The sequence below is a fragment of the Coregonus clupeaformis genome, chromosome 1, assembly GCF_020615455.1.
Source record: "Coregonus clupeaformis isolate EN_2021a chromosome 1, ASM2061545v1, whole genome shotgun sequence".
Taxonomy (NCBI): Eukaryota; Metazoa; Chordata; class Actinopteri; order Salmoniformes; family Salmonidae; genus Coregonus; species Coregonus clupeaformis.
In genome coordinates, this window is record NC_059192.1 from 33,652,634 (window position 1) to 33,679,654 (window position 27,021).

Below are 27,021 nucleotides of genomic sequence, written 5' to 3' on the forward strand. Positions count from 1 at the left end.
TTACATTGAGTTTTGTTGTCACTTCCCTACACACAATACCCCATCATGTAAAAGTGGAATTGTGTTTTTTGAAATTTTTACAAATTCATTAAAAATGAAAAGCTGAAATGTCTTGAGTCAATACATTTTCAATCCCTTTGTTATGGCAAGCCTAAATAAGTTCAGGAGTAAAAATGTGCTTAACAAGTCACATAATAAGTTGCATGGACTCACTGTGTGTGAAGTAATAGTGTTTAAAATGATTTTTGAATGACTACCACAAAGACCAGGGAGGTTATCCAATGCCTCGCAAAGAAGGGTACCTATTGATAGATGGGTAAAAAATGTATTACACTATGGATGGCGTATCAATAGACCCAGTCACTACAAAGATACAGACGTCCTTCTTATCCTTCTTAACTCAGTTGGAAATCGCTCAGGGATTTCACCATGAGGCCAATGGTGACTTTAAAACAGTTACAGAGTTTAATGGCTGTGATAGGAGAAAGCTGAGGATGAATCAACAACATTGTAGTTACTCCATAATACCAACCTAATAGACAGAGTGAAAAGAAGGAAGCCTGTACAGAATAAAAATATTCCAAAACATGCATCCTGTTTGCAATAAGTCACTGAAGTAAAACTGCAAAGAATTTGGCTAAGAAATGAACGTCATGTCCTGAATACAAAGCGTTATGTTTGGGGCAAATCCAACACAACACATCACCGAGTACAACTCTTCATATTTTCAAGCATAGTGGTGGCTGCATCATGTTATGGGTATGCTTGTCATCAGCAAGGAATGGGGATTTTTTTTTAACAATAAAAATAAACGGAATAGAGTTAAGCACAGGCAAAATCCTAGAGTAAATCCTGGTTCAGTCTACTTTCCAACAGACACTGGGAGACAAATGTACCTTTCAGCAGGACAATAACATTTTACATTTACATTTTAGTCATTTAGCAGACGCTCTTATCCAGAGCGACTTACAGTTACTGAGTGCATACATTTTCATACTGGCCCCCCGTGGGAAACGAACCCACAACCCTGGCGTTGCAAGCGCCATGCTCTACAAACTGAGCTACACGGGGCCCTACAACACAAGGCCAAATATACACTGGAGTTGCTTACCAAGATGACATTGAAATCTATAGCAAGACTTGAAAATGACAGAGAGACTTGTCATGAAGCCACTCCTGCGTTGTCTTGGCTGTGTGCTTAGGGTCATTGTCCTGTTGGAATGTGAACCTTCGCCCCAGTCTGAGGTCCTGAGTGCCCTTGAGCAGGTTTTCATCAAAGATCTCGCTGTACTTTGCTCCGTTCATCTTTCCCTTGATCCTGACTAGTCTCCCAGTCCATGCTGCTGATACACATCCCCACAACATGATGCTGCCACCACCATGCTTCACCGTAAGGATGGTGCCAGGTTTCCTCCAGACGTGACACTTGGCATTCAGGCCAAAGAGTTCAATCTTGGTTTCATCAGATCAGAGAATCTTGTTTCTCATGGTCTGAGAGTCCTTTAGGTGGCTTTTGGCAAACTCCAAGCGGGCTGTCATGTGCCTTTTACTGAGGAGTGGCTTCCGTCTGGCCACTCTACCATAAAGGCCTGATTGGTGGAGTGCTGCAGAGATGGTTGTTCTTCTTAAAGGTTCTCCCATCTCCACAGAGGAACTCTGGAGCTCTGTCAGAATGACCATCGGGTTCTTGGTCACCTCCCTGACCAAGGCCCTTCTCCCCCGATTGCTCAGTTTGGCCAGGTGGCCAGCTCTAGGAAGAGTCTTGGTGGTTCCAAACTTCTTCCATTTAAGACTCTCCATTTCGAGTCTCATAGCAAAGGTTCTGAATACTTATGTAAATAAGGTATTTCTCTTTTTCGTTTTCAATACATTTGCAAACATTTCTGAAAACCTGTTTTCACTTAGTCATTATGGAGTGTTGTGTGTAGATTGATGAGGAAAAAAATAAATGTAATCTATTTTTGAATAAGGCTGTAACGTAACAAAATGTGGAAAAAGGGAAGGGGTCTGAATACTTTCCGAATGCACTGTAATTGCCACAATTTCACAATGGTTGTCATGGAAACCCAGCAGTTGATGCATTTTGACCTAATCTGAAAATGGGAGATGAGAGGTGGAAGGATACACAAATCCACCAAACGAGTGAACGTTACCAAACAGTGCAGGGCATTTCAACACAAAAGGCTCCAATGGGAATGAACTGTTGTGAGAAAGAGCACAAGAGAAAGAGAGAAAGAGTGAGGGCAAAAAGGACGGTGAGGGAAAGAGCGAGCTATTTTAGGCCGCGGGTTGTCATGGAAACAGCAGCCTCGCTACTACAAATGGAGACAACTAGAACACATGGATCGACAAACAAATGGCGTGCGTACAAGCGCATGCAAATGCCACGGCGTGTGTGACTACTCTCCATCTTGGTCGGGTTAATCCTCATGATAACACAGTCTCTTTCAGCCAGAGTGAATATGAATGGGGCGCTTTAGTGAGGGGGGACAAACGCTGGGAGTCAGGGGCTAAGTAATGTCCATTCAGTCAATAGTGAGCCAGCCACTCAGTCTGTCTTTTAATTAACCAGTCCCTTTAGCCGCTTCCTTCCCTCTCTTTTTCTCTCTTTCCCTCTCTATTTCTCTCCCTCTCTCCGCCTTCTCCCTTTCTCTCTCCCTTTCTCTTTCTCTCTCTCTCTCTCTCTCTCTCCCTCTCTCTGAAGGACAGAGGTATTCCCACAGTTCTCGGTTGCTATAGCAACACTGCGGTGAGTGAAAAAAAAAGAGAGGACACAGGCGGGAGGAGGAGGAGAGAGATGGAGGAGGAGGAGAAAGGGGGAGGGGTAGAGAAAAGCAGGGCCTAAGATGAGGGGATGTGTGAACAATGCTAATGCTAATGATAGCCGCTCCCGACCGGGGCGATGGCGAATCTCCCCTTGTAGAGCCGCCGAGAGCCCAGACTGTCACTGTCATTAACATAATTGTCGCTGGATATCTTATCTTGCTTCGAGTCGATATCTCTCTCTCTCTACAGAACACAGTGGAGGCCTATAGCCATCTGCTCATTCATTTGACATTGAGTTCCTCGATTGTCATAATTGTGTTGAATTTATTTACCTCGTGAGCGTCGTTCAGAATGACAGGAAAAACAGTGATAAGATCCAACACATCATTACTTTACCCAGGGAGACTGAGAATGACAGGGGGAGAATGCAGTGTGTGGTTATTCCATAAGAACTTAAACAATGCAAACCAAAGGGCCCATCAGGATTTTTTAAAACATTGTAATAAAACTGATAAACATGGTATAAAGTTACATACTGTTACATACATACTGATATGATACCCTTCCGTGAATGTATACAAAGTCGGCATGCTGTTGGTCCAGTTGACGACACCCGACGCTGACTCTCAGCCGAACATGCCTTCACTCAACCGAGTTCGGCCCGAGTGCTGGTGCTAACTGGGTAATAACGACGGCACTCAATCTCTAATATGTATATGTAGGTAGGCTATGTGTAATATCAAAAATGTCTGTCACATCAACACATGAACACAACCAAAGACATACAGTATGTGCCACTGAAGGCCATGAGGAATATAAAGGGAAAATAATCTGGGTGTCATTGTTGCCAAGGACACTTGGCAACAAGTCTCCTTGTACTGAGTGTACAAAACACCTGCTCTTTCCATGACATAGACTGTCCAAATGAATCCAGGTGAAAGCTATGATCCCTTATTGATGTCACTTGTTAAATCCACTTCAATCAGTGTAGATGAAGGGGAGGAGACAGGTTAAAGAAGGATTTTTAAGACTTGAGACAATTGAGACGTGTATTGTGTATGTGTGCCATTCAGATGGTGAATGGGCAAGACAAAATATTTAAGTGCCTTTGAACGGGGTATGGTAGTAGGTGCCAGGCGCACCGGTTTGAGTGTGTCAAGAACTGCAACGCTTCTGGGGTTTTTCACGCTCAACAGTTTCCCATGTGTATCAAGAATGGCCCAGCACCCAAAGGACATCCAGCCAACTTGACACAACTGTGGGAATCATTGAAGTCAACATGGGCCAGCCTCCCTATGGAATGCTTTCGACACCTTGAGTCCATGCCCCGACGAATTGAGGCTGTTCTGAGGGCATAAAGGGGTGGAACTCAATATTAGGAAGGGGTTCCTAATGTTTTGTACACTCAGTGTACATCTGGTAGACACATGCACAAAGTCCAATAGATACATGTAGGCTATGTATCACAATGGACATCAATGCGTGTCCCATGCATACCGCATTAGGCCTACTACAGGGACTGTTGTTGTTGGCGTCTCGTATACATTCTGCATGTCAACTGTCTCTCTGTCCTCTCTTCTCAATCAATAACTAATCTCTTGACGTCAATACTGTTGTACCCCATGGGACAAAAATGTCCTTCTTTAGGACAAATGGAGTATAAGAGGGGAGAGAGAAAGACGGACGGACACAGACAGACAGACAGACAGACAGACAGACAGACAGACAGACAGACAGACAGACAGACAGACAGACAGACAGACAGACAGACAGACAGACAGACAGACAGACAGATAGATAGATAGATAGATAGATAGATATATAGATAGATAGATAGATAGATAGATAGATAGATAGATAGATAGATAGACTTTTCAGAGAGAAAGAGGACCTGCCCCCAAATTAAGAATACAAATTGGAACAGTAATAAAATGGAATCAATATATTAATCTAGACACCACAGAGAGGCAGCAGACACGAAAAGATCAAGTGCTTTACAACTGCCCCATAATCTCAAGTGCTGAGTTCGCAGACTCAGACTTGTCACTTAGGCCTACTTCTACAGTACCGAGATAGTTGTGAAACTGACAGTTACTTGCAAAAGCATTCAAATTAAATATATATAGCTTATGTTACCAGGTTCGAAACTGAACAATCCACTCAATGAGTAGTGACATGTTCTAGACATCATCCTACGGTGGCCCTAAGGGGCAAAGTAGCTTCACAGTATCATCCAGCAACCAGAGGCCTACTGTAATGTACCATATGCAGGTGTGATGCATACTGTAGTCTATTCCAAGATGCATCCACAAACATCAACATAGTGCATAAACTTACCTCAGCATACCAACATACATGACCTACTACTTCTCCCCCGTTCATCTGCTAGACTGGGATATTGGAGACGATAGAGAAATCGCTAAAAAGCAAGGGATCCCTTTCTAACCTCAAAACTCTTTTCACAGGGGCTGGCCCTGTGCTTGTTAGAGGTTCTGTATTGGTAACATCTAACATGGTTAGAATACATTATGAATGAGATCCTAACGCACTGATGCATTCTGAATGTGTGAGCTATTTTAGAGTGTGTTCATAATGCACCACAAGAAAAATATATTTTGGTCATTGACCCATTGCTGCATTGCTGGAAATGGAACACAAGACAATCATCAACAAAGTTTTTTTTAAAATGAAGATATTTTGCTGACATTTTCTGTTAAGGTAACATGTTTAAGCTGAGAGTAAAATAACATTCTAAGTGGAGACTGGAGACACAATGCTTGACTTGGACTGAAATAGGTGCCGCTACTCAGTTCCGGTGAGCTGCTGCCCAAGTCAAGCACTGGTTTTACAGCTTTAGAATATAACGGTGATAGCGTTGTGTATGTCCTCAAAGACATGGACAAGCTGTTCAGGAAGCTTGTCAAGGAAATAAGATACACATTTTAAAATCATGTATGCATAGTATAAACACTGTATCTCCTCTTCAATCTCAGTACCATTGGGAAATGCACACAATTCCTCCCAGTAACAATACAGGCAAAGGTTTCCATTTGGAATCAAACATGCATTTCTTAACAACAACAATGTCCATATTTTATTCCACAAAATTTGTTTCAGGTGAGCACATGAACCGATTGGATCATCATAAAATAATTGGCACAGGCTCCAGATAAACTGTATCAACCTACTCCCACTCACTACCACCTTTTTGCATTAACCGATAGAAGAAATTCATCAAAATGAAACCAATAGGCGAAAATGTGTTTTTTTCAGAGTAGAAAGACAAATATGCAGTTATTCCAGGTGACATAGCTTGCTGGGTTGAGCGCTGTCTCCCCCTGAGAGACATCAAAAGAGGTGATGAAACTGCCCTGGGGGAGGAGTGTGTTAGGAAAGTGGAAGTGGGGATGGATGGATATATGGGTTAAGAGTATGACTAAAATAGAACCAGGATAGCATCTTCCATAGCACTTTGCGCTAGAATACACTGTCTAGAATATTAATCAAGATAAAAATCACATTTTCCTGAAAAATATCTGTACATTTACATCTGTACATTTCCACATTGTGTTAGACACTGAGACATTCGAGAGCATTTGGTCCTCATCTAATGGGTATCCGTAATAAAATGCAAATACAAAATAATAGTAAGCTGAAGTAGTAATTTGTCTCTATACAGTACCAAGTTTGGACACACCTACTCATTCAAGGGTTTTTCTTTATTTTTACTATTTCCTACATGAAAATAACACATATGGACTCATGTAGTAATGAAAGAATTGTTAAACAAATCAAAATATATTTTATATTTGAGATTCTTCAAAGTAGCCACCCTTTGCCTTGATGACAGCTTTGCACACTCTTGGCATTCTCTCAACCAGCTTCATGAGGTAGTCACCTGGAATGCATTTCAATTAACAGGTGTGCCTTGTTAAAAGTTAATTTGTGGAATTTCTTTCCTTCTTAATGCGTTTGAGCCAATCAATTGTGTTGTGACAAGGCAGGGGTGGTATACAGAAGATAGCCCTATTTGGTAAAAGACCAAGTCCATATTATGGCAAGAACAGCTCAAATAAGCAAAGAGAAATGACAGTCCATCATTACTTTAAGACATGACGTTCAGTCAATACGGAACATTTCAAGAACTTTGAACGTTTCTTCATGTGCAGTCGCAAAAACCATCAAGCACTATTATAAAACTGGCTCTCATGAGAACCTCCACAGGAAAGGAAGACCCAGAGTTACCTCTGCTGCAGAGGATAAGTTCATTAGAGTTAACTGCACCTCAGATTGCAGCCCACAGAGTTCAAGTAACAGACACATCTGAACATCAGCTGTTCAGAGGAGACTGCGTGAATCAGGCCTTCATGGTCGAATTGCTGCAAAGAAGAAGAGACTTGCTTGGGCCAAGAAACACAATGGACATTAGACCGGTGGAAATCTGTCCTTTGGTCTGATGAGTCCAAATTTGAGATTTTTGGTTCCAACCGCCGTGTCTTTGTGAGACGCAGAGTAGGTGAACTGATGATATCCGCATGTGTGGTTCCCACCGTGAAGCATGGAGGAGGAGGTGTGATGGTGTTGGGGTGATTTGCTGGTGACACTGTCTGTGATTTATTTAGAATTCAAATCAAATCAAATTTTATTGGTTACATACACGTGTTTAGCAGATGTTATTGCGGGTGTAGCGAAATGCTTGTGCTTCTAGCTCCGACAGTGCAGTAATATCTAACATTTCACAATATATACCCAATACACACAAATCTAAGTAAGGAATGAATTAAGAATATATACATATATGGACAAGCGATGTCAGAGCGGCATGGACTAAGATACAGTAGAATAGTATAGAATACCATATATACATATGAGATGAGTAATGCAAGATATGTAAACATTTTTAAAGTGACTAAGATACCGTAGAATAGTATAGAATACAGTATATACATATGAGATGAGTAATACAAGATGTGTAAACATGATTAAAGTGGCTAGTGTTCCATTTCTTAAAGTGGCCAGTGATTTCTAGTCTATGTCTATAGGCAGCAGCCTCTAATATGCTAGTGATGGCTGTTTAACAGTCTGATGGCCTTGAGATAGAAGCTGTTTTTCAGTCTCTCGGTCCCAGCTTTGATGCACCTGTACTGACCTCGCCTTCTGGATGATAGCGGGGTGAACAGGCAGTGGCTCGGGTGGTTGATGTCTTTGATTATATTTTTGGCCTTCCTGTGACATCGGGTGCTGTAGGTGTCCTGGAGTGTGGGTAGTTTGCCCCCGGGTAATGCGTTTTGCAGACCGTACCACCCTCTGGAAAGCCTTGTGGTTGCAGGCGGTGCAGTTGCCGTACCAGGTGGTGATACACCCTCAATTGTGCATCTGTAAAAGTTTGTGAGGGTTTTAGGTGCCAAGCCAAATTTCTTTAGCTTCCTGAGGTGGTTTGGAATGAGTTGGACTGCAGAGTGAAGGAAAAGCAGCCAACAAGTGCTCAGCATATGTGGGAACTCCTTCAAGACTGTTGGAAAAGCATTCCTCATAAAGCTGGTTGAGAGAGTGTAAAATAATTGTATTTAATACAATATATCCCTAATACGCACACTAACTCCTATTCAGTTGAATGTCTTCTGTTCCTTAGGCTTTCTCTCACGTTTAGATGTAGCTGGGAAATTTAGTCCAGTCCCAGGCTTTGAGTGGCATTGAAAGGCAGAGCATATCCACTCAATTCCCTAACAGACCACATAATCCACAACCAGGATCTAGCCATTGATGCTACATCCACACTTGAATATAGCTACCATAAACTGCTCTTGTATGCATGTACTGTAGGCATGCCCAGAAGTATGCTAAATCCCTACAGCAAAAAACAAAATGTCCATTGTTCCAGAGAAAAGGCACTACTGTAGCTGCCCACGCACTGTGACACCTCTGCTCCATAGCTCCATAGTGGAGTTCATGTATTGTCAGTCTCCCAACAGACGCTGCAGTATATGTGCAGTATATTTGTTGGCCAGGGGAGTGAAAAGGGAATCCCTTGAGAATCACTGCTGGGAGGCTATTGAATTTGAAGGGAACGATAGCATGGAAAAAGAAAAACAGGGCAGGAGAGCAGGCTCAGGGAGGCTCAGGGAGAGGATAGATAAAACAATTTGATCCAGGTAAAGGGGACAGCGATGGGGAGGAAAGTTGCATCCATCAACAAAAACAATTTGTCCCCCTTTCATTTCAATTAGTCAGGTCACAATTAGAAGAGCCATAGCATAATGTTAAAAAAATTGCCCCCAGTACATTTGGTTGTGCCTTGCTTTGAGCAATGAGAAAGGTATTTTCACAAGATCACCTTGCGCTGCCACATTTGTCCGTGTTAAGATCACACGCTCCTCTAATAACATTTGCATTCCAGCATTTTATCTTTCATCTTTTAGTGTGGATGTGTGTTAAATTTGTTTTCCGTCGCCGCATACGATGCATTCCGCTTCTCTCTTCAAGGCCTCTTAAGAATATTACTATTTATGTGTTACCTAAATCTGCCTGTTCTGTCGACATAAAAGCATACTTAAGGCACGAGAGATAGATGTTATGTAGATGTTTTTTCTTTCACTAACCCACATTTATTTCCTTTCAGCTTATTCTGTGTGTTTGGCAACACAGGTTATGATTTATCTACTAGAATTTTCACCTCAAAGTGTTTTGGGTGCGATCGCTTTCAAGCCTCATCGCAGCTCGAGGTTATCTCCTTCAATTTATTAATAAACACCATCCTTACTGGCAGCTACAAATCTAACTCTGTTTTTCTGTTACAATTCACCAATCGCTACCAACCCATCTCTTTAGATCCAATCAATGTCTGTACTGCATTGTGATGCTTGTTCCAACAATACGTTGTACAGAAAGTCTCCAGGGGCTGCAGGAGGACAACCACATATAAACATGCCCCAGAGAACATGCCCCAGAGAATTGAATAGTGTCCCAAATGTACAGTAGTCTTAGTTAAACATGGCACATAAGCGTCACAAATCATCAAATGTTGCAAATTCTAAATGCAAAATGGATCATCAATGTATACCTTATTTGGCTTTCCACATTTCTTTATATTGGTTGTAATCAATTTGCAATAAACCTTATGAAACTGGGACAAATAAGTGGAACATACTATGATTCCAGTACAGTAGGCTTATACCAGCGGTTATGGGAAGTTAGGTTTACCTTTGTATGATGAACCAGATGTTGGTAACTGTTCTCAACCATTACTCTGTGACTAATTGGGTGCAAAACACAGACTGTTACACTATTCTGACCATAAAATAAACCATGTGCTGTGTTCTAACAGTGTGTCAAATCAAGGAGTTAATCTAGACGAACCAAGGATAAAATCCATCTAATGTCATTTTTTGTCAAATACTGTAAAGATAAATATCTTTACTTTGTATTGTGTGCCCTGACAGATGGTAGGCCTTTTTGTCACTCCTATGTAAATATTATGAAGACAGTATGTCAGGCCACCTCAAGTATTATTACCTTGGTACTTGCTGTACAGCTCAACATGCTAGCAAGCTAGCAACATCACAACAACAAAGAGCACCTACTCATGTGTAGTTAAACGAACTTGCAATGACTTCCACTCATGCATTGATTAAGAGCGTACTTTCATAGCCCAATGGCATTAGGCCGTACTGCAGTGTAAGATTCAGACAATAATTCATAAAGTCCACAGCAGTGACTCACACCTGTCTACTACGGTGTCCATATTAGGACACTTACTCCAAGCGACAATGATATCAACTCAAAGTGACTCTGACATAAACCCCTGCTGACTCTGACACCACTTCCATGGATGTGTCTCTGACCAAATATGGGCACAGGGCTAGTGGTCAATTAAGTACTAACTTCCTCTTCTTCTTAAAAAACTAAAACAAAAAATGACAAAACACACAGAATAATGTGTATTTTTCAGAATTAATTTCATTTTTGTTTGATCAAATCCACGCCATAACTTAATGTATCATCATGTAACCCCGGCTTAACTGTTAAAACTCAAGTATTTTGTAGTACGTGGTGCTCAAGATGGGAAAGCAACAACAAAAACTAAATTGGAACTATGTGTATTGAATAGTTCTAAATTGGAAATATGATTTACAGCTGGCAGAAAGTTAAGCCAAACTGGCATAGACAGCAACGTATAATACCTCTCAGTCATTGTATGACAATCATAGAAGTGTAAATACCATATGTATTGATTTGGCCAAAGGTATAGAAAAGTAGTACAATGTTTCAAACCTTCTACTCCACCATTTTGTATCCCTGGGTTTATGATTTATACAGATGACAGTACAATGATAATGACCATATTAATAATATTACACTTTAGATACAACCAACAGTTTCGGAGGAAAATTTAACAAATGAAACACAAAAATGACACTTTTTATTATTTTGCATTTAAAGAAATCTATGTTTTCTATAGCTTAACTTCATTTATTTCGCATCATTAAAAAGCTTTCCAAACAACAACATAGTTCAGTTTCTTGTTCTATTTTTCAAATGAAATCTCGTACCAAAAGGTCAGTTTGTGGTTTAGAATACAGTATTCCATTATTTTTCTCACAATTTTGTGGCTGAAGTAATAGTAATCCACATTCGGTGTAATTTATCAAATTTTGCTCCAGACACCAAAATAAATGGCATCTGGGCTGTAGCATCCAGCTGTAACAAGGGGCGGGACAAACAACACACTCAGTATTCCATCTGTTGCAAGAGGCCATCATCACCTTCTTCTGTGAAGTAGAGTGAAGAAGACATAGTTGTCAAAGTTCATGTGTTCTCTTTTGATGTTGTTACTCGGGGCATGACTTAGTAGTAACTGTATAGTACTTCCTGTTGTGTAATTCCTCCATCATATTCCAGTTGTGTAGACATTCACTACACCATTAACTTCAGGGTGTAACAGGGTGGTTGATAATTCTAATAATTCTAATAATAATAACAATAATAACATAATAATATTAATAATAGTATGGCTTAAATAATATATTTGATTCTCCAATGGTACAATAGTGACAAAAGTAATGGTAGAATAGTGATTTTGATCATCAAACTGCCAAATATTATAATTCTAAGAAAGGACTTTCTTGTTCTACTAGCATATTCAGGAGGTATTTAATATGCTCTTTGAAACCTGATAGCGCAGTTACCAAATGTAGCACATCAACTGTCATCAACAGTGTAGCCATATGTTGGAGTTTTTAGTCTTCATTTATATTCTAGTAGCGTCTCAGTAGGGAAACAGTTGAACTCTCTGCCGGGCCACATTACTAAAATACTATATCATCATTCTACTTCACTCCTTTTGAGGAGGAGTACCATAATTACTGAAAATGTGTGTAAAACGTCAGGGAAAACATTGCTTTACTACTCCCTAATCATTCCTTGGTTGGTCAGTTGTTTTGACTGTCTCATCTCAGAAAGACTACAGGCAACACATTAACTGAGTGATATTGAGAACTGACAAATTGCATTAACAAGTAATTCTGCCCTGTTATTCAGTATGTTCCTTTCATATCTTAATACTGATCGAACTAACTTAAATCCCTATGTAAATGTACAAGAGATATTATCATATATTCTATCATAATTTATCATATTATTATTCATGTTATTATTATCATGGTTGTTTTGATCATTATCATAATAATTATTTCCTAAAAACGGTGCACTCGTTACCGGAGTATAACAACGAGTAGATCAGAAGACCCAGCCATCCCCACCCACTCAAGCTCTGAAAATGTATGCAGCACTGCGAGGAGCGAGCAGTGCAGCAATAGCGATTGTTGAGTGGTTTGCAAATTACACAGAGCAGCATGTTGGTGCAAGATCACCTCCATATACACAAAGACTTCTGTGTGTAGCATTACCATCACACACGTCTAATCTCATTTGCAACAACCGGTCTTTCACTTGAATGTAGTTGGAGTGTTCAGTTTGCTCTCAATTGCAACAACCATTTTCATATCAGTTTTCCGTGTTGATTCACACCACTTTCTTGGGGTTAAGGAGACAAACTGGATTCTGTGTCATTTTAAGCAGCCTTTTAATGCCAATGTAACTCCCTCATAAGAATGACTAAAAGCCTGTCCTGAGAGAACAGACATCATAATATGATTTCCAAGATGACTAATGGGTGAATCGTATACCATATAGGTTCAACCTAGATTGAAATATGTAGCCTATTGATCACTCTTTATAACTACTGCATGTTTTCAGTTGGTTTCCATTGACCGCCCAGACCTCGATATATGATTTATTTATTTCATGTGAATGGTACATGGCTAGACAACTGTACACATTATATCAAACTAAGCAAAAATAATTGAAGACATAGTTTAAATGCACAAAGCTTTAAATGGTATTAACACATGAAAGGTACACTGTAAAAAGATGGTTCGTACAATTGTCATACAACCAAATACTATTATCATACATTTCTGTTCCACTAAAACAAAGAAGGTGGTCGAATCCACCCACTGAATGCCATTGCAAAGACAGGAATTTAATCACCCTTATGACAGCATTATGTGGCATCAAAATGGTCACCATGAGAAAGGAGTTCATATCAAATTCGCCACTTATAGCTAATTTCTTGCTACTGATCTGAGTCGAGTTACACATTTCCCATTGCCCATAAAAGTCTTTGCAAGGTATTAGCTCACTGTTGATGTGTTTTGTTATTTCACCTAAATTTGCTGATGGTACATGTATATGCTGGCATCTGGAGCTCTTATTTGAATAATGAAGTAGCCTGCTGAAATATATGGAATATACTCTCAAAACAAACAAGAACAGAAGTGTCCAGTTATCGTCACTGTTGAGGGAGTGAAACACAGAAAAAAGCTAGCCAAACAGAAAACTGTGGGAACTCTCCTACCATTCTTCAATATTCATGGCAGCCAAATTCATAGATTCACAATGAGTGTTGCAATTGAGCCCTTATGTTTTGGAGGAGTAGCCAAACTCAAAACATATGTATCGTATAATCAACCTTCACAATCACCGCCCCTGATTATTCACAAAACAAACTATTACAGCTCATACATCCTCCAAAATATCTCTGCATTGGAGTCTGCAATGTAACATATTAAAATGAAAATATATTTATGTCATCTGTGGAATTTTCACAGTAGTTTGTACTGTACTGTACTGTATGTCCCTTTTGTCCTTCCATTTCTGCCTACCTACAGCCTCAAGTGAGACTAGTGAGTTCATACGATAGTGTCTTGCACAAGTATTTTCTGTGAAAGAGAAATGTCTCTAGTATTCTTTCCTGCAATGTCTCCAAACGTCACTGTGGTCAGTGCTGTGCGTGTCTTACGTCTTGACTGACTGGCCAACCACGACTACAGTACTTGGAAAGGCTTTTTTTTCTATGTTAATACAACTCATAGAAACTGCAAGAAACATTTGCTTTGGCACAGATTTACATTGCAGCGCTGTTCGTTTTTGAACTCCATTGCCGTGATCGTTACTACAAACACAAGTAGCCCATTGTGGTAATCCTTGGCTCAGTACACTGTCGCTGACCAGTCTATGTGTTTGTGTATTGCAGTGTCAGTCTATCCTCTCTCCTGGTGTAATGTCAATGCACTGTAGTGTTTAATCGTTCGCCACGTTAAGAGGCCATCAATCCCCTCTCTGTCTTTCCCCTGTGCGCTCTCTCTCGCTCCTCACTCTTTGTTTTCAGATTTGAGTCTCTTGAACGTTTTCCTTTGAGTTTCCCTTGAACAGAAGAGGCTCCATTTGTGGATTCTGGTTCTGACCCATGAAACCCTTGATCGATCCATGTAATCCCATGGGGGACATGGGGAGGGACATCGGCAGAGGTGGGGAAACAGAAAGAGGGTTGGTGTTGGTGCCGTTTCCGGACATGGTCTGGAAAGTGGCTGAGGTGATTGGAACCTGTGTACAGGAGATGGGGATATCCTGGCCTTGCTGGTTAAGTGGGGACGGGTTATTCTTGTTACTTAGAGTACCGGCGCCTGCCCCTGTCCCAATGCTCAGACCCATCACGTTGTTGTTGAAATTATTGGCCTTGTAGTAATGGTTAAGATGCTCTGATCGCCCGATGTTGGGAAGGTTGACTATTTCCGGGTGATGCATCCTCAAGGTTCCGTCTCCTCCGCACCCGGATTGCATAGTCGATCCCCCTGAGATGCCGCTCCCGGCCCCGGCACCGATCTCATCCTCCACATTGATGATCTCGATGGCGCGGGTGGGGCCGTGGTGCTTGTGCAGCTGGTGCTGCTTCCTCAGCTTGTAGAAGACCACCAGCATCACGGCCGCCATGAAGGTGATGGCCACGAAGCAGCCGATGATGATCTTGGTGGTCTTCATCACATCGTCCAGGCCAGGGATGTTCGTGACCTCCATTATCGACACTGTGACTGCCTTTTCAGTGGCTCTGGTGGCTCGTGGGGACAGAGAGGAGAGAGATGAGCGTGATGGAGATATGGTGAATCCAGCCCTGCCTTTACCCAGTACCCCTCCTGAAACAGTGGGACCCAGGTAATCTGGCGGTACGTAGGTTTCGTTGATGTACTGCCTTGCAGCGGAATCCTCCCCATTGTTAGTTTCCACGGTTTCCACAGTGACGGTGGTGAAGTAGCTGAAAGGGTTGCTGGAGTCGGAGGTGGACACGTTGAGCACTGCGGTTGCCGTGGTGTTGCCGGCGGAGTTGGTCACCATGCAGGTGTATTGGCCCGTGTCCTGCACAGTCACATTGGTGAAATTCAGGGTTCCGTCGTGAAGGACTGAGATCCTGACACGGTACGACCCATGCGTCATGAGGGTGCCATTTGGGGTGAGCCAGTTGACAGACGTCATGGAGGTGCCGGTGCGACACTTCAGTTCGGCAGCCATGCCCTCTGTGACATTGAGGTCGGTGGGTGGCTCTACAATGACAGGAGCGTAGCATGTGAAGTGGCTCTGGTCCAGCTCACCTATGTACCGGCCCTTCAGGCCTGGGGGCGCGTGGCAGCGGGCACAGCATGTGGTGTTACTGGGCACCGTCTCCTTCAGCCACCAGCTAAGCCACAGGACATCGCAGTTGCACACCCAGGGGTTGTGGTTGAGGTGCACCCGCTCCAACTGGTGCAGCGGGGTGAAGAGATCGTGGGGCAGCGAGTGCAAAGTGTTGTGGGACAGGTTGAGTTCCTCCAGGTTCTTCAGGTCGTCGAAGGCATTGCGCTCAATGACCGTCACCTTGGAGTGCATGAGCCACAGTTTGCGCAGCGACACCAGGCCCTGGAAGGAGCCGGGCCGGACATTCCCCAGCTGGTTCCCAGACAGCTCCAGCTCCTCCAGTCGGACCAAGGGTGTGAGGTTGGGGATGTCCTTCAGACCGCACATACCCAGGTTCAGGAAACGCAAGTTGACCAGGCCCTCGAAGGCGGCCTCAGAGATGTAGTCCAGCTTCCTGAGTTCGCCCAGGTCGAGACGGCGCAGGGAGGGAACGCGGTGGAAGGCATATGCCGGCAGCGTCTCGATGGGGTTGTTCCGTAGCCAGAGCTCCCGCAGCTTGCTGAGGTACTCAAAGGCCTGCGACGGTACCAGCGTGAGGCGGTTGTCGAAGAGCTCCAGGGTGTTGAGGTTGGGCAGGCCATTGAACGCGCCCACCTCGATCTGTCGGATGTGGTTCTTGGAGAGCTGCAGGATTTCCAAATGCCGCAGGTGCTTGAACGTGTCAGACTTTATCACCTGTTGAGAGAGATAAATACATGTTGGTACATTGTAGCCATATGAAACCTCTCTGCCGTAAAGCATACTCTTTTCATATGAGTACATGTATGAATTGTCTGTAAATGTAATGAGAGAAAGGCATATTTACCTCAATCGTGTTCTCTTGTAGGTTAAGGTATCTTGTGTTCACAGAAATACTGTCCGGTACTTCCACTAAACTCTTCCTTGTACAGATGACTCGGCTTGCCTGATTGGAGCAGCTACAGGGGTTGGGACATGGGGGCGCGGCCTCTGTTAGCTGAGGTCCATGGTGGTGGAGCCAAAGTAAAAGCTGGACCAACCAGAGGAGGGGGGAAGGGGTGGAGGGGCTGGTCACCATGACAACACGCATGGCAAATGGGTCATGACCCACCCCTAGTCCTAATATGTTGATAAGTCACCTCTGATACAAGACAGTTAAGTGGTTCTCTTGTTGTTCATTTTACGATTCCATTATATTCTTCTCTTTCAAGTCTTTTTAATACTTGTGAAGAACTTTTAGAGATTAAATGTTCTCTTCATTTATCATTTATATTTCCTCACTTGACTATGTTAATGTCAGTGTAAATATAAAATGCCTTCTATTTTTCAGCAGTTTTTTGGGGAATTATGTACTTGTAGATCCCATGATAATTATTAGAACCACAAAGTAGATGTTTGGTGAATCTGCTCTTGATAGGTGTATCTCTGTGGATGGTAGATGCTCCTCACTGTATAGGGGAGGAAGAGAGAGAGAGAGAGAGAGAGAGAGAGAGAGAGAGAGAGAGAGAGAGAGAGAGAGAGAGAGAGAGAGAGAGAGAGAGAGAGAGAGAGAGAGAGAGAGAGAGAGAGAGAGAGAGAGAGAGAGAGAGAGAGAGAGAGAGAGAGAGAGAGAGAGAGAGAGGGATCAGACAACCTCACAAAGCATGAGTTCTGTAACTGTAGAAGCATCGTGAAATTTCTGTGGGCACTGAAACATAGAATCATGCTGGACTTTTAACGCAATTGCAAGATTGATAGTCAATAGATAACATGTTTGGAAAGCATGTCAGCTTTCAGGTTTACACTAGAGTATTGGTTCTCATAAATTAGGCTCTAAAGCTTACTGGTGAGACACCTACTATTTACTTTAGCGGCAGGTGGCCTAGCAGTTAGAGCGGCAGTTAACCACCCTCCCCAAGTTTCAGTTGGACATTGTGTGCCATTGACAATGTAAATGTAATCCTTCATAGGTCAAGCGGAAACATTTCAGTCAAGGCTTGATACTCTGAGTTTGTTCATGGAGAAAAGGTATTTGTGTAAAAAATAAACATAATCACTCTAAGAGACTATAACAAGCAAGCGCTGAACTGTCAGTTTGCTACTCTATTTAATGAGGTAGAACCCATTTTTAGAATGACTGTTATACAACTACTGCTACATGAGGGAAACAGCAAAACGTTTCCCTACATCAAATTTATGGTGACCTAGCCCTAGTGATCTGCAAGACAGATATTGAGTCACAATCAGTTCTATTGATTACAAGGAACTGGAGGGTATGCTTTGTGATACTGAGGGGTACTGCCACAACCAAGTGTACAGATGTTGGATCTTAATTTGAGCCAGTTTGCTACAGCAGGAAAATAATCCTGCAGCAACAGGACATTTTAGTTATGATGTGGATTATAATTAATGGCATTTTTTTGTAGGGGTTGATACATTTTTGGTATTGGCAAATCTAGTCTGACATGTTTAAGTGGAAATTACAAACTTTAGAAGCCTTTATAAACCTTGAATACATTACAAGTTTGAATTTCCTGCTGTGCAGGAAAATTCTCAGCAACAAAAGAGTGATCAAATTAAGATCTTACATCTGTAACTCAGTTATCTGCATCCCTCCTGACTGGTCTGCATCCTCCAATAGCCCTACAGTGTTTGATTGGGGTGAAAGAACCCAGGTTAAACTTGTACCCCCTAGTCTTGCGACTGTATCATTTCAGTAGCCCATTTCACAGTGAACGTGTTTTTCGCTAAGCAACTCAGCCCTTGCACCTCTAGTGTGATACCATCAGGCTACTCATGATGTACACATACCACATCTGAAAATAATTGTCTTATTATTGCTGTGTACCATGTTGCCAATTTCTGCTTCTACAAATTGGGAAGTAAAATAGCTAACATGGTTATCTTAGCATGTATACAAACATGGGATCCTCTTCTCATCCTCCTTCCCACAAACTACCCTGTACTGTACCTTTAAGACCAACAAATATGGAGACCCTTATCAGAACCTCAATACAATACTGCATGTGGTTCAAGGCCCTGTTGTTCAAACTAAAGCTACCTGTGCTCAGATTCTTGTATATCCATTTATATCATACCTCTCTGGTGAATAGTCAGATTTTAACCCCAAAACATCCTCTTTCCTACGCAGTGCCATGGATGCATGCGGTCCTAGAAACCCGGTTGCTGTGGCAACCGGCTCACACACCATCTTATGTTTCACTGCCCAGTGCCCTATCCTAATTTTGATTTTACTTTCTACAACTCAAATATTATTAGGTATAACAGTACATGCATTGACTTTTATGTGTAATATCTTGACCTCTGTATTGAAACGTGTCTGTGTGTCCTAACTTCTGTTTTTAACATGTCTGATGTATGTATGTTGTCCTTTTGTATATATTGTTTTCATGTTTATGCCTGGGACCTGCAGATGTAAAGTAGCTGTTAGCTAAATCTGGTGCAACGCATCACTTCTAACTTCTGAGATGTATGTTTTTGTTGTACATTGTCCCTGACTAAATAAACGTAATAAATAAAATAAAAATATACCACGCTAGCACTGTGCAGTTATACCTACTGTAGCAGATGTACTGTATGTGAGTAATTTTCAACCAATCAGTGTCTCACTTTTCCCTCAATTAACACCTACACTCAGTGTCCGGTATATTAGGTACACCACCCCATTCACGAAAATGGTTTGCTCCTACAGACAGTGAGCGTGGCTTGCTACATAAAGCAGGCAGACAGGCAGACAGGCAGACAGGCATCGAGGCATTCAGTTACTGTTCGATTGAACGTTAGAATTGGCAAAACGAGTAACCTAAGCGACTTTGAGCGTGGTATGATCGTCGGTGCCAGGTGCGCCTGTTCCAGTATCTCAGAAACGGCCGGCCTCCTTGGCCTTTCACTGTGGGCTTTTGTCCTTTGGGTGAAAATAGCTCGCTGATGAGAGAGGTGGCAAGAATCGTGCAACGATTGGAAGTGATGCAGACAATTACATTGATGGAAGTTACAATCTATCTGCAATATTAAATCTGATCTACCCCCCCAATTTTTTTTTTTTTATAATAAAAGAATTGTGCAAGCTAATAGGCGGGCAACAAACAGGAAAATAAAGTTGCAGTACAACAGTGGTGTGCAGAACAGCACCTCGGAACTCACAACTCGTCAATCCTTGTCATAGATGGGCTTTTGCAGCAGACGGCCACACTGGGTTCCACTCCTATCAGCTAAAAACAAGAAGAAGTGGCTCCTGTTGGCATGCGATCACCAACACTGGACAATTGAGGAGTGGAAAAACATTGCCTGGTACGACAAATGCTGATGGCAGAGTCAGGATTTGGCGTAAGCAGCATGAGTCCATGGCCCCATCCTCCATGGTGTCAACGGTATAGGCTGGTGGCAGTGGTGTAATGGTGTGGGGAACGTTTTCCAGGCACACGTTAGGTCCCTTGATACCAATTGAGCAATGTTTCCATGCCCCAAAGAATTCAGGCTTTTCTGGGGGAAAAGGGGGGTCTGACCCGGTACTAGTAGGCTATGTTACACTGTCGAGTGCCTGCATGTCTACAGCCCACACTTGCTCAGTAGACATAGCATGTTTCCTTCTCTGACAAAGGGGTCATTAAAAAGTGATGCTTTACAAATGTTCTAAACCAATCTGAAATACCTGGCTGGTGGTTTACAGCTCTAGTAATAGAACTAGGCCTACCTATTGAAATGATTGAGTAGTGTAGTGTCTGAAGGTCTATTGATTTTGCTGATGTTTGCAAATGGTGTAATAGATGAACTTTACTCTGCTTTGCTGAAGCATCTGGAAAGCATTGCTACATAGGCTTCTTGGAATAGAGGACATTTGGAGATATGTGGAGGCCAGGGATTGGTTTATCTAAAACCACCCATCTTATGTTACATAGGATAAATACCATGTTTGAACAAAGGACGGGAGAGACAACATATTGGATCAACAGATTGGCCGTTTCTCTCCAGATATAACTGCAGATATCTGTAAATTAATACTGTGAACTTTGATACAATAAATCTTTATAATCAAAGAACAGTGTAAGCGGACTTCTTATCATCACAGCATAATTAGCAACGTTGACTTGGACACCACAGTAGCCTAAGTGAGTCCAAGATATCTTTAGACCAAACTTAACATCAATAAAGGAAAAATACACAAACTTCCCCTTGCACATCTCCACAATGTCACAGTACCTGATCCAGAGATAATCCCTCAAACGTATACATTGCACACATTGAACAGTGCACACTAAAGCCAACCCTTGCCTCTCACGATCAAAGCGTAGGGAAACAAACTCTTCATGAATCCTAATGTGCACATAGGCTACAGATTAGATCCACATCAATGTGTGTTAAAATATTGCTGGTCTTAAAGCAGCCATTAAAGGACCCAGTGCAGTCAAAAACATGATTTTCCTGTGTTTTATATATACTGTATTTCCACACTATGAGATTGGAATAATACTGTGCAATTGTGAAAATGATGATAGTGCCCTTTTAGTGTAAGAGCTGTTTGAAAAGACCACCTGAAATTTCAGCCTGTTTTGGTGGGATGGAGTTTTGGCCTTCCATGGTGACATCACCATGCAGTAAATTAGTTGATAGACCAATAAGAAAGACAGTTCCAAACATCTCTGCAAATAACAGCTAATTTTCCATTTTCCCCTCCCCACTCAAACCACTCCAAGACATTCCTGGCAAAATTCTTGCTTGAGAAATTGCTCTTTGCTAAGAAGCTATTGTTGTTTATTTTTTTTACCATTTTAACAATCACAGTAAGGTACTTAATTGTTACCTAGAAATTATTTGATATTGAAATAAAAATGGCTGCATTGGACCTTTAAGAAGCTCATGATGGAGAATATGCTAAATATAGGTCTGCGGAAATGTTATTTACCCGCCCTCACACGCGCACAAACACACACGCAAACACACACACACACACAAACACTTGCACACACCAAAGTACAGTTTAAATCCATGATTCTCCACTATAATTGCAACATTGAGACAAATGATTGTTGTGTCACTGTGCATTAGATAGCTTACAGGTCTTTGCAATGGACAGTAGCATTGGGGGAGGGGAATATATTCAATATGTGCCCCAGGTGTCCCTTCACAATCTATGTGGGGCCTACACTTCAGGATGATATCTCTGAGATTATGTCCACTGGGCACAGACATCAATTCAACTTATATTCCATGTTGGTTTAACGTAATTTCATTGAAATTATGTGGAAACAACATTGAATCAACCAGTGATGGACTTGTCCGTAATTGTGAATATGTCCTCTTTTATTGTGGCGATCTTGATCAGGAAAGGTCCATTTTCACTACATAAGAAGTGTATGTTTGGTCTTACAAGACAACAGAGAGACACATCAATGTAAAGCGAGTTTATGAGCCAGACTCATGTCTGCATGGGGAAATGGTTGCTCTTTACTAAGACTCTTTCCAAAGCCATCAAAACAGAACACATATTGTTGTCCATGGATGTATCTATTTTTTTCTGACGACTCTCTCATACAGGCGGTGCACTGTGGAGGCAGGCAACTGCAATGGTGTAATTCCTTAGTGCATATTCTCTTATTGTAGGTGAACATTGGCTAAAACTAAAACATGTCAAATCATAACATTTTCTCTCAATACAATTGATCTATCACAATAAGACCTGCGAACTTATACAAATGTGTGCCTTATTATTTTATTTACTTATTTGACTGAACCCCCTTGCCCTTTTCTCCCTTCAACTACATTGAACGTCTCTGTTAGGGAGGTGGCTTTAGCCTAGCTTAGGATGCACCATTAATCACTGCAAAAAAACAACACGGCACACTCTTGAGTTACCTTATACCACACATTCCACCTTCAGTGGAAGACAAGGTTGAGTAGTCTGTCGCCTTTTTATCTTATTTCCTGTCGCCATAGAACATTACATTATGTTCACATAACATGGCTCCGGTTTTATTCCTATATGACATAGGTCCTTTTTACTCTTTACACCTCTGATGCAATACATTTTTCTCATGTCAAGAACTGGTTGCAGTTGCACCCATGTAGCTATTGATTTACTACACACAATCAGTTCTGGGAGAAGAAAGCGTTCAGTCGTGAAGAAACAAATGATCTGCAACCTGCTGGCCAAATGTTACACCAACACATGATTATTGTGTAATCACTGTCTACCAATGGTTTATTCTTTGGATTTGTTGAGGTGAATAGTGGGGTAACACTTTACTTAAATAGCCAGCGGTTTCAATTTACTTCGATAGCCTGCAACTATAATGTCCATTATGATGCAGTTATAATGCATTGTCGAGTGTATAATGTAGACTATTATAATTGTGTCATAATGATCCTGAATAAATAACAGCCATTTTGAGTAAGTTGAAATGTTGATACATAATAGAGACATAGGCCTAACATAGCCTATTATAAGCCTTATTATAAGACATTATAAAGGCACATAGCTTAAATGCTTATAACAAGTTATAAAGCACAACAGTCTAATAAAGTCACAGTAAAGTGTTACCAATTGTGGCTTTGTTTTCAATATCCTCGGGCTAAAGCCTACCTGAGCATAAAGAGAGTATGCTCATAAAGTAATTCATATAAAGACCACAAGATGTCACCAAATTATTTTCCCAACACTTGCTCAATAAAAAAAATCCTCTGGAGATATTTCAACAAAACGATTTTGTGGTAAATTGATCACATTTTTTGAAATATTGAAAAAGTTGTAGATATATTCCAATGAAGTTAGATCTATAATTGTTTTCTAAATATACAAGTTGGAAAGACTTAAGATAAATAATCCACTTGTTTAGAGAGAAAAATGTAGATACTTTTTTTGTAAAGTAGCAATATGTTGGATGAGTGTGTTAGCGTAAACTAGCGCTAACTGGGCTAGTCATTGTCTAAATGACAGGTAGAAACACATTCATAACCATAGATGGGTAACTAGCCCCCTAGGGGGTAACAGGCCCCTGGGGGCTAGTTACCCCTTTATGGTTATGAATGTGTTTCTACCTGTCATTTAGACAATGACTATCCCAGTTAGTACTAGTTTATGCTAACTTGCTAGCTAGCAACTTCACTAGCAGTAAATGCTAGCCAGCTAGCTATTTAGCATAAGCTGCTAGGAGTGCTAACTACCAACCTTACTACCAGATCGTCTGAGGTAAAATACAATAAAAAGATGACATAACTTAATTGCAGTTGTAAATGTTTCCACTAGTGACTGATAGCTTTACAGTTAATGTTACTTTATAACCTTTTAGCTATTTTACACAGCATTTTATGTCATATTGCTGGATCGCTAGCTACGTTTTTAAGAGAGAGCTTTTCAATTGGCATCTCTCCCCCTGTTTTCAGTCACAGGTCCCCACCTGGATTAGGTGTGAGCAGTGCAGGAGGTGGGCTCATGAGTTGTGCTCCAATTTGACTGGGGATAGCTTTATTTGTGACCTATGTAATTAGAATTGTGCAATAGCACAGCATAAGAGAGTTGCCACATCAATGTTAAACTGACTTAATTAGTTAAGTTATTAAATGTTGTATTCCAATGTTATTTAATGTTATTAGTTATATTCCATTCCAATTAATATTTGTATTTATTAATTAAAAACAACTATTGAAAATATTTTGCTTTTGAATGTCATTTTAAAGACTGCTGGGATTTAAAATCTTGCATTTGCATTATTCAAATAATATTTATTGCAATTGTACATAATGGATTGCATGGAAAAGGAACAACAAAGAAAGAACAATTAAAATGTATGTGCAGGTGAGTTAAAAAGAGGCACTTTACATCAAATCTCCTCATAGTGTGGATATTAATGGTGACATGTGCAACAACATCCCCCCCCCCCCCCCCCATATTTTATTCAAATAATTAAAATTAGACAACTAGACTTAGCTTAGCTAAAGAATTTCTAAATAAAACAGATTCAATTGATTTTAACACACTTGTGTGAAACCCTATGCCATATTCTTCAACCATTAAAAAAACGCCCCTTTTCTAAAAACAACATTTCATGAAATAATAAAAAAAAGTGTAAACTGTAGCCTTTTACTTCCCTTTATCGTTTATTCGCCTAAGCATGACCTTCATCCACATACCATTTTTTCCCCAAACCGTTGCTTTTTTGTGTCAGCAATTAGACATTGTTCTTAGGGGGGGGCTAGTTACCCCCTAGTACCCTATACCACGCTAAATTAGGCCTGATATTTACAGCAGGTCTGAGATTAACACAAAGCAGCAGCAGCGCTAACATCTAGGCCTACTGTAACTATGACAACACTAAATTGATTCGGAGTTGTTGGACGTGGGCATCCTGTTAGGACGAGGCTATATTCAAAATAGTGGTAATCAGTGTGTTAGCCTATTGGGAAAATTAGGTAGGTCAAAATGGTGCTTCAAACTCAATTGCAGGAGAGATTTTCTCCTTAATTGGTCTGACATTTTACAGCATAAAATGGAGAGTTTAAACATTGGAATAAAAAGTCGAATTAGATTATTTCCAAGGAATTTATATGACAAATAGGTGTCATCTATTCTCAATTTAGGGCCAAAGCACAATAAGCCCTTGTGAATATAAATGAATATATAATTTCATTAATGCAGCTGGCCTCGCGCTACGGCGCACCTTCTATGAACGCAATTTAAACTCTTAGAATAGGCCTAATTCTGCACATGCTGCATTACAAAATGGCTTGCATCGACTTTATCTTTGAATGTGGAATAATGACAACTACACAATTGCAACAACAATAATGCTATTTAACGTCAGGAAGGTATATTTCTACAAAATTGCCTTACATAAGGTGACAATATGATTTCAACAGCTTTTAGAGTTGAAATGATCTTAAGAATACATTTCAACACAATCAGCTTTGATTTTCAAAATGTCTAACGTTAATTGGAACCTACTAGTTAACCCGGGTGTCCATTTATACTTAGCCAATTTAGCTAATAAAACAGTAATGTCTCCACCTGATATCCGCAGAAACAAACCAAAATAAGAAATAGGTTGACAACGACTGTCATTTCAGACGTTTCTACGCTTATTAGGCTATGTGCAATAGACTCATACCTTTCTGTTTCAATTGCTGCGGCGTGAGGTCGACGTTCTCTCCTTTCGATCCCTCTCCTCTCGTCAGTCCCCCAACCTCTCTATCTATTTCTCATTTTCTCTTCTCTAAATTGATTCGCTCGCTTCCACGGCTGTGAGTTCGGCTCTTGTTCTTGTCTTCCGCAGCACCAACGCAACAGGGACTTCATACACCGATAGCACGTTTAATATAAGCAGAATCCACACACCACAAAAAAACGGTGAAGAAACGTTTACATTACAATATATAAAGCGGTATAGTTCAAATAAAAACGAAATCCGGAATGGATGCATCCAAGCGTCTTCTTATCATTGGAGACGCGCGCAGGCAGCGAACGCGACCGCGCCGGTTGGGCAGAGTATTTTTGCGCTCCAGCATAAGCGGCAGTTTACGCACATTCCGTAGGTCTGCAGCTGAATGCCACGAAGGCAGCGTAGAGCTCTCAACATGGACCACAGAAGACCAACCATTCATTATGGAGGGCCATGATCAAGAAACTCGCCATGTATTCCAATACATATGGCGCTGATGCACTATAATATCCTCATGGTCTTTGCAATCGTTGTGCAGTCCCTACTATAACCTATGTTTGTAGGGTGAGTGGGCTATCAGGTCCAGTGGGTTTGAGGGAACCTAGATAGATCTATGGTGGGCTACCGACAGTGGTCACAGAGTGTAAAGTGTTTGATATGACTCAGCACTCTGTTGCTCGATTAATTGATTGATTCGGTAAATTTCAGGAAAAGTTGCATGAGGTTTCTCTGCAGTGTGCAGGCTTTGCAGGCTTTGAGATCAAGATATCGCTGGTTCCCAATTGCATCTCACAGTGAGTGAGCATATTGCCACTGGGCCTTTGGGCAAAGAAGCTATTTCATACCCCCTGGTCATTTTCAGTTGTACTATTGTTGCGCAAATGTTGCATATCAGACCTGACCTGAGCAATCAACATTGGTTTAACACAGTATAAAGGTTTCCTAGAAGAAGAAAAAAAAACATTGAGGCATTGGCTTTTCAATTAGGGTTTTATATTTTTGTAGTTTATCTAAGGTTGTGGCGTCATGGCATACAGCTTATTAGCAGTGTTGGGGAAGCTACTCCTACATTTGAATTTAA

General features: G+C 41.2%; 1 protein-coding gene across 1 annotated transcript; it reads right to left on the reverse strand.

The window, feature by feature from the left end:
• Positions 1-13,044: 13,044 nt before the first annotated feature.
• LOC121567109 (leucine-rich repeat-containing protein 4B) lies at positions 13,045-26,648 on the reverse strand. Its single transcript, XM_041877050.2, has 3 exons — positions 25,890-26,648; positions 16,637-17,237; positions 13,045-16,506 (listed from the first exon to the last, which is right to left on the reverse strand). Exons 2-3 carry the CDS (start codon positions 16,877-16,879, stop codon positions 14,491-14,493), a joined length of 2,259 nt encoding a protein of 752 aa, XP_041732984.1. The 5' UTR covers positions 16,880-17,237; positions 25,890-26,648; the 3' UTR covers positions 13,045-14,490.
• Positions 26,649-27,021: the final 373 nt, after the last annotated feature.

Excerpts from the sequence above, each read along its gene's own strand:
- LOC121567109 (XM_041877050.2), bottom strand. The coding sequence starts at position 16,879 with ATGCGTGTTGTCATGGTGACCAGCCCCTCCACCCCTTCCCCCCTCCTC. Across the intron at positions 16,507-16,636 it reads TACAAGAGAACACGATTGAG|GTGATAAAGTCTGACACGTT; the intron begins GTAAATATGCCT and ends CTCTCTCAACAG.